This window comes from Scyliorhinus torazame, chromosome 6, assembly GCF_047496885.1.
Source record: "Scyliorhinus torazame isolate Kashiwa2021f chromosome 6, sScyTor2.1, whole genome shotgun sequence".
In the NCBI taxonomy this organism is placed as follows: Eukaryota; Metazoa; Chordata; class Chondrichthyes; order Carcharhiniformes; family Scyliorhinidae; genus Scyliorhinus; species Scyliorhinus torazame.
In genome coordinates this window covers 45,993,084-46,006,129 of record NC_092712.1, presented here as the reverse complement: position 1 = coordinate 46,006,129, position 13,046 = coordinate 45,993,084, and the positions used below count along the sequence as shown (strand labels likewise).

General features: G+C 49.4%; 1 protein-coding gene across 5 annotated transcripts in view; it reads right to left on the bottom strand.

Moving 5' to 3' along the window:
• The window catches only part of galnt11 (UDP-N-acetyl-alpha-D-galactosamine:polypeptide N-acetylgalactosaminyltransferase 11 (GalNAc-T11)), a 375,834-nt gene that overhangs the window by 96,991 nt on the left and 265,797 nt on the right, over positions 1-13,046 (bottom strand). For all 5 annotated transcript variants that reach the window (XM_072508170.1, XM_072508174.1, XM_072508171.1 and 2 more), the window contains one exon: positions 12,289-12,414. In XM_072508170.1, coding sequence (XP_072364271.1) covers positions 12,289-12,414 — 126 coding nt within the window. The remainder of the gene's footprint in view (positions 1-12,288; positions 12,415-13,046) is intronic.

Below are 13,046 nucleotides of genomic sequence, written 5' to 3'. Positions count from 1 at the left end.
GGCCAGTTTACTATCGAGCTGCTGGGGAACAGACACGCTTAATAAAGCCTCATCGACTTCACTATATTCGTCTCATGGAGTCTTTGTGCGCTACAGAGAGCTTCCGCTTAAGATGGTAGAGAAGAGCTTCCGGTACCTAGGCATACAGGTGGATCGAAACTGGGATGCCCTGCATAAGCTTAACTTATCCCGGCTAGTAGAGCAGATGGAGAGGGACTTTAAAAAGGTGGGACATGCTCCCGCTTTCTCTAGCGGAGACGGTGCAGACCGTTAAGATGACGGTCCTCCCCAGATTTTTGTTTGTCTTCCAGTGCCTTCCCATCTTCATCCCGAAGACCATTTTTAAGGGGGTGAACAAGATCATTTCGGGATTTGTATGGGCATATAAGACCCTGCGAGTAAAGAGACTGTTTCTAGAGCGCAGTCGGGGGGGGGGGGGGCACCTTTGCCGTTCTCGCCGGTGCGCTACTCCTCAAGACCGGTGGTGGCGGCGGCACTAAGGATCTGGGGTCAGTGGAGAAGGCACAGGAAGGTGGAAGGAGCCTCAGTGTGGACCCCGATACGCAACAATCACAGATTTGTTCCAGGCAAGATAGATGGAGTGTTTCAAAGCTGGCATAGGGCAGGTATTAAAAGGATGGGGGACATGTTCATAGACGGGACTTTTCCCAGCTTGAAGGCGCTGGAGGAGAAATTTAATCTGCCATCTGGAAATGCCGTCAGATACCTTCAGGTACGCGCCTTTCTAAAAAAACAGGTGGTGGCATTTCCATTGCTACCCCCACGTAGGATACAGGATAGGGTGGTCTCTGGCACCTGGGTAGGGGAGGGGAAGGTGTTGGACATCTACCAAGAACTACAGGAGGCGGAGGAAGCCCCAGTGGTGGAACTTAAGGGCAAGTGGGAGGAGGAGCTAGGCGGGGAGCGGGGATGCGGGACTGTGGGCTGATGCCCTAAGCAGGGTTAATTCCTCCTCATCATGTGCCAGGCTTAGATTAATTCCGTTTAAGGTGGTCCATTGGGCACACATGACGGTAACGAGAATGAGAAAGTTTTTTGGGGTTGAGGATAGATGTGCGAGATGTGCGGGAAGCCCAGCGAATCATGTCCGTATGTTCTGGGCATGTCCGGCTCTCAAAGGATTCTGGCAGGGATTCGCTAAGGCAATGTCCAAGATCCAAAAGCTGAGTCCAGAGATAGCGATCTTTGGTGTGTCAGACGATCCGGGAGTTCAGGAAGCGAAAGAGGCTGAAGGTTTGGATTTTGCCTCCCTGGTAGTCCGGAGCCGGATCCTTTTAATGTGGAGAGACCCGAAACTCCCGAGTGTGGAGACCCGGGTTGATGGCATGGCTGGGTTTCTCAGTCTTGAGAAGGTCCATGATGGGGTTCTCTCGGAGGTTGCAGTCGTTCCTCGACTTTCTAGGAGAGCATTAAAATGTCAGCAGCAGCAATCCGGGGGGGGGGGGGGGGGGGGGGGATGTTTACATGTTTACCTACTGCATATTCTTTTTTTAAAATATAATGTTAACGTTCACCTTGTTTTGTTAAATGTTGTTAACGGTTATGTAAAAATTTTGTTTCGATAAAACCCTGAATAAAAATAATTTTTAAAAAAAGACTTATCTGGATAGGCACATGAAGAGACGGGGTATACAAGGATACAGGCAGTTGGTCTAGATAGGACATGTGATCAGCGCAGGCTTGGAGGGCCGAAGGACCTGTTCCAATGCTGTATTGTTCTTTGATATTAACAGTTCATTCTTTGCTTATTTTTCCACCTCACTTTTGTGGTAGTATGCATTAGGGGTCATGTGGGACTGTGAAGCCGTGATGTCATTGGCTGACAGATCCCGGGTCCTGGTTGGCTGTTGATCTCTAGCTCCGCCCTAGAAGGCGGAGTATAAGAACCAGGAGTTCTCCCCCGCAGGCCAGTCTGTTGCTGAACTGCGGGGAACAAGTCACGCTTAATAAAGCCTCATCGACTTCATCTCTATTCGTCTCTCGTGAGTCTTTGTGCGCTACAATTTATTAAGCGTGACTTGTTCCCCGCAGTTCAGCAACAGTTTTTAAACACTGGCAGACTTGTTTCGAAGCCTACCTCAGAACGGCCCCCGGCCGGGTCACAGAAGACCAGAAACTACAGGTCCTGCACTCGAGGGTAAGCCCGGAAATTTACCCTCTCATAGAAGACGCAGAGGATTTCCAGACGGCGTTCGCAGCACTAAAAAGCATCTATGTTCGCCCAGTGAACCAGATCTACGCACGCTACCAACTCGCAATGAGACGGCAAAGTCCCGGAGAATCGCTAGACGAATTCTACGCCGCGCTGCTAATTTTGGGACGGGCCTGCAGCTGCCCGCCGGTAAACGCGATTGAACACACGGACATGTTAATTCGCGATGCTTTTGTGGCAGGTATGAACTCTCCCCAAATCCGCCAAAGACTTTTAGAAAAAGAGTCGCTAGGACTCTCAGAGGCACGGGCCCTTGCAGCCTCCCTAGATGTGGCCGCGCGAAACGCCCGCGCCTACGGCCCCGACCGCGCGGCAGCCCCTTGGGCTCCGTGGACTCCCGTCGCGACAAACCCCCCCCCCCCACAGGCTTGCGCGGTTCAGACGCCAAGTCGCCCCGGGGGGGCCCGCTGCTATTTCTGCAGCCAGGCGAAACACCCCCGGCAGCGCTGCCGGGCCCGCGCAGCAATTTGCAAGAGCTGCGGGAAAAAGGGCCATTTCGCGGCTGTGTGCCGGTCCCGGGGGGTCGCCGCTGTCCCCGGAGAAGAAGGAGTCCTGCGCGTTTCAAACGCTCCCCAACTCCCCCAGCGCCCCATGTGCGACCCGCAGGCACAGCCATTTTGGGTCCCGGCCACCACGAGGGGAGGGGCGCCGCCATCTTGGGACCCCCCAGCCATGTGCGATGCATGGGGGTGGTCATTTTGTTCACCCCCGCCGCCATCTTGGACGGCAACAATGGACCCCAGCATCGACGGCTCCACGGGGTTCGAGGAAGACGCTGAAGCACTACGACCACGTCTGGCCTCAATGACGCTGGACCAAGCACGGCCCCGGACGCTCCAGACGACGACAACAATGGTGCTGATCAACGGGCACGAGACACCATGCCTGGTCGACTCCGGGAGCACAGAAAGCTTCATCCACCCCGACACGGTAAGACGCTGTTTTTTGACCATCCGTCCCAGTGCGCAAAAGATTTCCCTAGCTGCAGGATCCCACTCCGTACAGATCAAAGGCTTCTGCATAGTGACCCTAACGACGCAAGGGAGGGAGTTTAAAAACTACAGGCTCTACGTCCTTCCCCAACTCTGCGCGCCCACATTACTGGGATTAGACTTCCAGTGCAATCTGCAGAGCCTAACTTTCCAATTCGGCGGCCCAATACCCCCACTCACTATCTGCGGCCGCGCAACCCTCAAGGTTGAGCCCACATCCTTGTTTGCAAACCTCACCCCGGATTGCAAACCCGTCGCCACTAGGAGCAGACGGTACAGCGCCCAGGACCGGACCTTCATTCGGTCCGAAGTCCAGCGGCTACTGAAGGAAGGCATAATCCAGGCCAGCAATAGTCCCTGGAGAGCACAGGTGGTAGTAGTAAAGACAGGGGAGAAGCAAAGGATGGTCATAGACTATAGCCAGACCATCAACAGGTACACACAGCTAGATGCGTACCCTCTCCCCCGCATATCCGACATGGTCAATCGGATTGCCCAATATAAGGTCTTCTCCACCGTGGACCTCAAGTCCGCCTACCATCAGCTCCCCATCCGCCCAAGTGACCGCACGTACACAGCCTTCGAGGCAGACGGGCGATTATACCACTTCCTAAGGGTCCCATTTGGCGTCACAAACGGGGTCTCGGTCTTCCAACGAGAGATGGACCGAATGGTTGATCAACACGGGTTGCAGGCCACGTTCCCGTATCTCGACAACGTAACCATCTGCGGCCACGATCAGCAGGACCACGACGCCAACCTCCAAAAATTGCTCCAGACCGCTAAAGCCTTGAACCTCACATACAACGAGGACAAGTGCGTTTTTAGCACAAACCGGCTAGCCATCTTGGGATATGTAGTGCGCAATGGGATAATAGGCCTCGACCCCGAACGTACGCGCCCCCTCGTGGAATTTCCCCTCCCTCACTGCTCCAAAGCCCTAAAACGCTGCCTGGGGTTCTTTTCATATTACGCCCAGTGGGTCCCCCAGTACGCAGACAAGGCCCGCCCCCTAATACAGACCACGGCCTTCCCCCTGTCGACAGAGGCTTGCCAGGCCTTCAGCCGCGTCAAAGCGGATATCGCAAAGGCCACGATGCGCGCCATCGACGAGTCCCTCCCCTTCCAGGTCGAGAGCGACACCTCCGATGTAGCTCTAGCGGCCACCCTTAACCAAGCGGGCAGACCCGTGGCCTTTTTCTCCCGAACCCTCCACGCCTCAGAAATCCGCCACTCCTCAGTGGAAAAGGAAGCCCAAGCCATAGTGGAAGCTGTGCGACATTGGAGGCATTACCTGGCCGGCAGGAGATTCACTCTCCTCACTGACCAGCGGTCAGTAGCCTTCATGTTCGATAATGCACAGCGGGGCAAAATTAAAAATGACAAGATCTTAAGGTGGAGGATCGAGCTCTCCACCTTCAACTATGAGATCTTGTACCGTCCCGGAAAGCTGAACGAGCCGTCCGATGCCCTATCCCGCGGCACATGTGCCAACACACAAAATTAACCGTCTCCAAACCCTCCACGAGGACCTCTGCCACCCGGGGGTCACTCGGTTCTACCATTTTATAAAGTCCCGCAACCTCCCCTACTTCGTGGAGGAGGTCCATACAGTCACAAGGAACTGCCACATCTGCGCAGAGTGCAAACCGCATTTTTTCAGGCCGGATAGTGCGCACCTGATCAAGGCCTCCCGTCCCTTTGAACGCCTCAGTCTGGATTTCAAAGGGCCCCTCCCCTCCACCGACTGCAACACATACTTCCTGAACGTGGTGGACGAGTACTCCAGTTTCCCCTTCGCCATCCCCTGCCCTGACATGACAGCAGCCACAGTCATTAAAGCCCTTAACACCATATTCACAATGTTCGGTTGCCCCGCATACGTCCATAGCGACAGGGGGTCCTCCGTCATGAGTGACGAGCTGCGCCAGTTCCTGCTCAGCAAGGGTATAGCCTCGAGCAGGATGACCAGCTACAACCCCCGGGGGAACGGGCAAGTAGAGAGGGAGAACGGCACGGTCTGGAAGACCGTCCTACTGGCTCTACGGTCCAGGGATCTCCCAGTTTCACGGTGGCAGGAGGTCCTCCCGGACGCTCTCCACTCCATCCGGTCGCTGCTGTGTACCACCACTAACCAAACGCCTCATGAGCGCCTCCTTGTCTTCCCCAGGAAGTCCTCCTTTAGAACGTCACTGCCGACCTGGCTGGCGGCCCCAGGACCTATCTTGCTCCGGAAACATGTGTGGGCGCACAAGTCGGACCCGTTGGTCGAGAGGGTTCACCTCCTCCACGCGAACCCACAGTACGCCTACGTGGAGTACCCCGACAGCCGACAGGACACGGTCTCCCTGACTGTGGTAAACCGCTCATCCTTCTCAAGCTATTTGCAGTATTTGGCATGGGTTACCACGCTATCCCTCTCCATTTTCAGCTGACTAAAACTGCCCTAATTTGGTACCATTCTTATTTATCCAGTGGTAAATAAAGAATCTCCTTCTACTACTGCTCCTACATAGATACACAGAAGATAGGAGCAGGAGGAGGCCATTCGGCCCTTCGAGCCTGCTCCGCCATTCATCACGATCATGGCTGATCTTTCAACTCAATAGCCTAATCCTGCTTTCTTCCCATTGCCTTTGATCCCATTCTCCCCAAGTGCTATATGCAGCCGACTCTTGAATATCTTCAAAGTTTTAGCATCAACTACATAGGACATAGAACATTACAGCGCAGTACAGGCCCTTCGGCCCTCGATGTTGCGCCGACCTGTAAAACCACTCTAAAGCCCATCTACACTATTCCCTTATCGTCCAAAGTCTATCCAATGACCATTTGAATGCCCTTAGTGTTGGCGAGTCCACTACTGTTGCAGGCAGGGCATTCAACGCCCTTACTACTCTCTGAGTAAAGAACCTACCTCTGACATCTGTCTTATATCTATCTCCCCTCAATTTAAAGCTATGTCCCCTCGTGCTAGACATCACCATCCGAGGAAAAAGGCTCTCACTGTCCACCCTATCCAATCCTCTGATCATCTTGTATGCCTCAATTAAGTCACCTCTTAACCTTCTTCTCTCTCACGAAAACAGCCTCAAGTCCCTCAGCCTTTCCTCATAAGATCGTCCCTCCATACCATGCAACATTCTGGTAAATCTCCTCTGCACCCTTTCCAATGCTTCCACATCCTTCCTATAATGCGGCGACCAGAATTGCACGCAATACTCCAAATGCGGCCGCACCAGAGTTTTGTACAGCTGCAACATGACCTCATGGCTCCGAAACTCAATCCCTCTACCAATAAAAGCTAACACACCGTACGCCTTCTTAACAACTCTCTCAACCTGGGTGGCAACTTTCAGGGATCTATGTACATGGACACCGAGATCTCTGCTTATCCACACTGCCAAGAATCTCACCATTTGCCCAGTATTCTGTCTTCCTGTTATTCCTTCCAAAATGAATCACCTCACACTTTTCTGCATTAAACTCCATTTGCCACCTCTCAGCCCAGCGCTGCAGCTTATCTATGTCCCTCTGTAACTTCTAACATCCTTCCGCACTGTCCATAACTCCACCGACTTTAGTATCATCTGCAAATTTACTCAGCCATCCTTCTACGCCCTCCTCCAGGTCATTTATAAAAATGACAAACAGCAGTGGCCCCAAAACAGATCCTTGTGGTACACCACTAGTAACTGGACTCCAGTCTGAACACTTCCCATCAACCACCACCCATTGTCTTCTTCCAGCTCGTCAATTTCTGATCCAAACTGCTTCCTGTGGTAACGAATTCCACAGGCTCACCACTTTTTGTGTGAAGATGTGTCTCCTTATTTCTGTCCGAAATGGTTTACCCTGAATCCTCAGGCTGTGACCTCTGGTTCTGGACACACCCATCACTGGTAACATCTTCCCTGCATCTACCCTTCTAGTCCTGTTAGAATTTTATAAGTCTCTATGAGATCCCCCCTCATTCTTCTGAACTCCAGCGAGAACAATCCCAACCTAGTTAATCTCTCCTCATATGACAGTCCCGCCAAACCTGGAATCAGTCTGGTAAACCTTCGCTGCACTCCCTCGAGAGCAAGGACATCCTTCCTCAGAGAAGGAGACCAAAACTGCACACAATACTCCAAGTGTGGCCTCACCAAGGCACTGTACAATTGCAGCAACACGTCCCTGCTTCTGTACTCAAATCCTCTTGCAATGAAGGCCAACATACCATTAGCCTTCTTTACCGCCTGCTGCACCTGCATGCTTACCTTCAGCGAATGGTGCACAAGGACACCCAGGTCCCGCTGCATACTCCTCTCTCCCAATTTACAACCATTCAGGTAGTAATCTGCCTTCCTGTTTTTGCTTCCAAAATGAATAACCTCACACTTATCCAAATTATACTGCATCTGCCATTAGTTTGCCCACTCGCCCAACCTGTCCAGATATTGCTGTAGGAGCCCTGCATCCTCGTAACAATTCACCCTCCCACCCAATTTGGTATCATCTGCAAACTTTGAGATGTTACATTTTGTTCCCTCATCCAAATCATTAATATATATTGTGAATAGCTGGGGTCCCAGCACCGATCCCTGTGGTACCCCACTGGTTACTGCCTGCCAATTTGTAAAGGACCCATTAATCCCTACTCTTTGTTTCCTCTCTGCCAACCAGTTTTCTATCCACCTCAATACATTTCCCCCAATCCCATGCGCTTTACTTTTGCACAATAATCTCTTATGCGGGACTTTGTCAAACGCCTTCTGAAAGTCCAAATATACCACATCGACTGGCTCCCCTTTGTCGACAGTACTGGTTACCTCTTCAAAGAATTCCAATAGATTTGTCAAGCATGACTTTCCCTTTATAAATCCATGCTGACTCTGACTGATCCTGCCACTGCTATCTAAATGTACCGCTATAGAGTCCTTGACAATGGATTCAAGCATTTTCCCCACGACCGATGTTCGGCTTACTGGTCTATAATTCCCTGCTTTCTCTCTACCTCCCTTTTTGAATATCGGAGTGATGTGAGCACTGTCCCTCCAATCTGCAGGGACAGTTCCAGAGTCTATAGAATCCCGGAAGGTGACCACCAATGCATCCACTATTTCCAGAGCCACCTCCTTAAGCACTCTGGGATGCAGATTCTCAGGCCCTGGGGATTTATCCACCTTCAATCCCATCAGTTTTCCCAGCACCATTTCTCTACTAATGTTCATCTCCCTCAGTTCTTCCCACTCACTAAACCTTTCATTCTCCAACATTTCTGGGATCTGATTTGCGTCCTCATTTGTGAAGACAGAACCAATGTATGTATTTAATTGCTCAGCCATTTCTTCGTCCCTTATTATGCATTCCCCTGTTTCTGTCTGCAGTGGGCCTACATTTCTATTTACCAATCTCTTTCTCTTCACATATCTGTAGAAACTCTTAGCGCCAGTCTTTATGTTCCCTGCAAGCTTCCTTTTGTACTGTACTTTCCCCTTCTTAATCAATCCCTTCGTCCTCCTTTGCTGAATTCTAAACTGTCCCCAATCCTCAGACCTATTATTTTTCTTGGCCAATCTGTATGCTTCTTCCTTGGAAAGCCATGGATTGATCCTCTTACTTACCCACTTTGCTTTTGTGCCAGACAGGAATGAACAGTTGCTGTAGTTCCTCCATGCGTTCCTTGAATGTTTGCCATTGCCTATCCACTGTCATCCCTTTAAATAACTCTCCCCAATCTATCAAGGGCCAACTTACGCCTCATATCCTCATAATTCCCTTTATTAAGATTCAGCACCCTAGTCTCCGAATCAACTACTTCACTCTCCATCTTGATTAAAAATTCTATCATGTTATGGTCGCTCATCCCCAGGGGGTCTTGTACAGCCAGATTGGCAATAATTCCCTTCTCATTACACAGTACCCAGTCTAAGATGGCCTGCTCTCTAGTTGTTTCCTCCACATATTGGTCAAGAAAACCATCCAGTATACATTCCAGGAATTCCTCCTCTACAGCATTGTGGCTAATTTGATTTGCCCAATCAATGTAAAGATTAAAATCATCCATGATCACCGATATTCCCTGGTTACATGCATCACTAATTTCTTGTTTAATGCCATTCCCAACCTCACCACTGCAGCTTGGGGATCTATATATGACACCCACTAATGTTTTTTGTCCCTTCGTATTTCTCAACACTACCCATACAGATTCCACATTGTCAGAGCTAATATCCTTTCTCACTATTGTGTTAATTTCCTCTTAAACCAGCAGTGCCACGCCACCACCTTTTCTTTTATGCCTGTCCTTCCTAAATACTGAGAACCCTGGGACATTCAGTTCCCATCCCTGGTCACCCTGCAGCCATGTCTCCATAATCCCAATTATATCATACCTATTTATATCTATCTGCGCGATTAGTTCATCCACTTTATTACAAATGCTCCATGCATTAAGGCACAGAGCCTTTAAGTTTGTCTTTTTCACAATGCTTGTCTTGCTCCCAATATTTTTCTCTACTGCCCTGTTTGAATTTTGTCCTTGGTTTCTCCACCTATCATTTTCTTATTCACTTTTCTACCTTTTGCTTTTGTCCTTGCTCCCTCTTTCTCTGACTCCTTGCGTAGGTTCCCATCCCCCTGGCATTTTAGTTTAAACCCTCCCCAACCACTCTAGCAAATAGCCCCCCTAAGACATCAGTTCCAGTCCTGCCCAGGTGTAACCCGTCCAGTTTGTACAGGCCCCACCTCCCCCAGAACCGGTCTCAATGAACCAGGAATCTGAAACCCTCCCCCTGATACCATCTCTTCAGCCATATATTCATCCTATATATCCTGTCATTTCTACTCTGACCAGCACGTGGCACCGATAGTAATCCTGAGATTTGAGGTCCGATTTCTTAACTTCCTTCCTAGCTCCCTGTATTCTGCCTTTAGGACCTCATCCCTTTTTTTACCTATGTCGTTTGTACCGATGTGTACCACGACCACTGGCTGTTCACCAGAAGGCACCTGCATTGTTTACTCTGGCGTTTCCCAAGCAATTATTCTTGGATTCCTCCTATTACCCATCCGCTTGTGTCACTCAGCAGCATCGCCTGAAAACACATCAGGTTTCACATATACACTTATGACACCCAGTTCTACCTCACTGCCACCTCTTTCGAGCCATCCAGTAACTCTGATTTGTCACACAGCATGTCTGACAACCAGTTTTGGTGGAGAAGAAATTTCCTCCAATTGCCTACCAGGAAGACGGAAGCCAATTGGCTTCAGTCTTCGCCAAAGTCTCTGTTCCATAACTCCACCTGACAACTGTCTGATGCTAAATCAGAATTCTCGCAACTCTGCTATGCTATTTGAAGCTAAGCTTCTGACTCTAAACCTTCTTCGTCACTAAGGCCCTATACACAGGATTACCCCGTTTTGTTTTTATTAAAGTCAATTTGACATTCGTGTCATGCTAAACAGAAGATCAACTATAAAAGACATGGAATACAAGACCAGGGATGTACTTCTGAGGCTGTATAAGGCTCTGGTCAGACCCCATTTGGAGTACTGTGAGCAGTTTTGGACCCCGTATCTAATGAAGAATGTGCTGCCTTGGAAAGGGTCCAGAGGACATTCAGAAGAATGATCCCTGGATTGAAGAACTTGTCGTACGAGGAACGGTTACAAAGATAATTGATGCAGGTAGGGCAGTGGATGTTGTCTATATGGATTTCAGTAAGGCCTTTGACAAGGTCCCTCATGGCAGACTGGTACAAAAGGTGAAGTCACACGGGATCAGGGGTGAGCTGGCAAGATGGATACAGAACTGGCTAGGTCATAGAAGGCAGAGAGCAGCAATGGAAGGGTGCTTTTCTGATTGGAGTGCTGTGACTAGTGGTGTTCTGCAGGGATCATTGCTGGGATCTTTGCTGTTCATAGTATATATAAATGATTTGGAGGAAAATGTAACTGGTCTGACTTGGAGTACAGTGTTCAATTCTGGTCGCCACACTACCAGAAGGATGTGGAGGCTTTAGAGAGGGGGGACAAGAGATTTACCAGGATGTTGCCTGGTATGGAGGGCATTAGCTATTAGGAGAGATTGAATACACTCGGTTTGTTCTCACTGGAACGACGGAGGTTGAAGGGCGACCTGATAGAGGTTTACAAAATTATGAGGGGCATAGACAGAGTGGATAGTCAGAGGCTTTTTCCCATGGTAGAGGGGTCAATTACTAGGGGGCATAGGTTTAAGGTGCGAGGTTTAGAGGAGATGTATGAGGAAAGTTTTTTTACACAGAGGGTAGTGGGTGCCTGGAACTCGCTGCCGGAGGAGGTGGTGGAAGTAGGGACGATAGTGACGTTTAAGGGGCATCTTGACAAGTACATGAATAGGATGGAAATAGAGGGATACAGACCACGGAAGTGGAGAAGATTTTAGTTTAGACGGGCAGCATGGTCGGCACAGGCTTGGAGGGCCGAAGGGCCTGTTCCTGTGCTGTACTTTTCTTTGTTCTTTGTTCTTTGGCTGAGGAATCTGGGTCTGTACTCGTTGGAGTTTAGAAGGATGAGGGGGGATCTTATTGAAAATACAGGATACTGCGAGGTCTGGAAAGAGTGGACGTGGAGAGGATGTTTTCACTTGTAGGAAAAACTAGAACCAGAGGACACCATCTCAGACTGAAGGGACAATCCTTTAAAACAGAGATGAGGAGGAATTTTTTCAACCAGAGGGTGGTGAATCTGTGGAACTCTTTGCCGCAGAAGTCTGTGGAGACCAAAACACTGAGTGTCTTTAAGTCAGAGATAGATAGGAGATCAGGGGTATGGGGAAAAGGCAGGAGAATGGCGATGAGAAAGTATCAACCTTGATTGAATGGCAGAGCAGACTCGATGGGCCGAGTGGCCTAGTTCTGCTCCTATGTCTTATGGAAGAATTTGAGTGATTATAAGACACAATGGATTTGATTCTCAAGTCAAATCTTCTCTTACACCTTGGTGAGACCTTAATATTTCGAATAACAAATGTGATAAATTAATGAAACTTTACAATTACGTTTTTAACATTTAAGAAGTTAAATTTGTTACCTGTTGCATGGGACGCTCCAATCATCCTACCTCGTATCAATCCCTCCCGCACAGAGTTTCTAACAAGTCTCACTTTTCGAGGGAGGCTTTTCTGAATATAGTCCTCCAGCTCACCTTTTAGATTAGCTGACAAAACAAATGAGAAAGCAGAGGCCATTTGCAAAGAAACATGATGAAGGAACAGTGCTGAAATGATAGATGCTGATCAATATGCTAATCAAGCCCTGCATTTTGCCCCATTGGCGTAGATGTTAACCATCAGGCAACAGGCCACTCAACCATTCAGGCTAGGTGGCCCACTCCATTTTGAGGGCTGGATTGGGTTTGTGGTACCCGATTATAATCTTAAAATGACAATTTTCGAAGAGTGAGAGGGGAACTCCTAGAAACGTACAAAATTCTAACAGTATTAGACAGGGTAGAATCAGAAAGAATGTTCCCGATGGTGGGGGTGGCCAGAACTAGGGGTCATAGTTTGAGGATAAGGGATAAAACTTTTAGGGCTGAGGTGAGGAAAAATGTCTTCACCCAGAGAGTGATGAATCCGTGGAATTCACTACCACAGAAAGTAGTTGAGGCCAAAATATTGTGTAATTTCAATAAGGAATTACACATAGAATTTACAGTGCAGAAGGAGGCCATTTGGCCCATCGAGTCTGCACCGGCCCTTGGCAAGGGCACCCTACCCAAGCCCACACATCCACCCTATCCCCATAACCCAATAACCCACCCAACTTTTTTTGGACACTAAGGGTAAT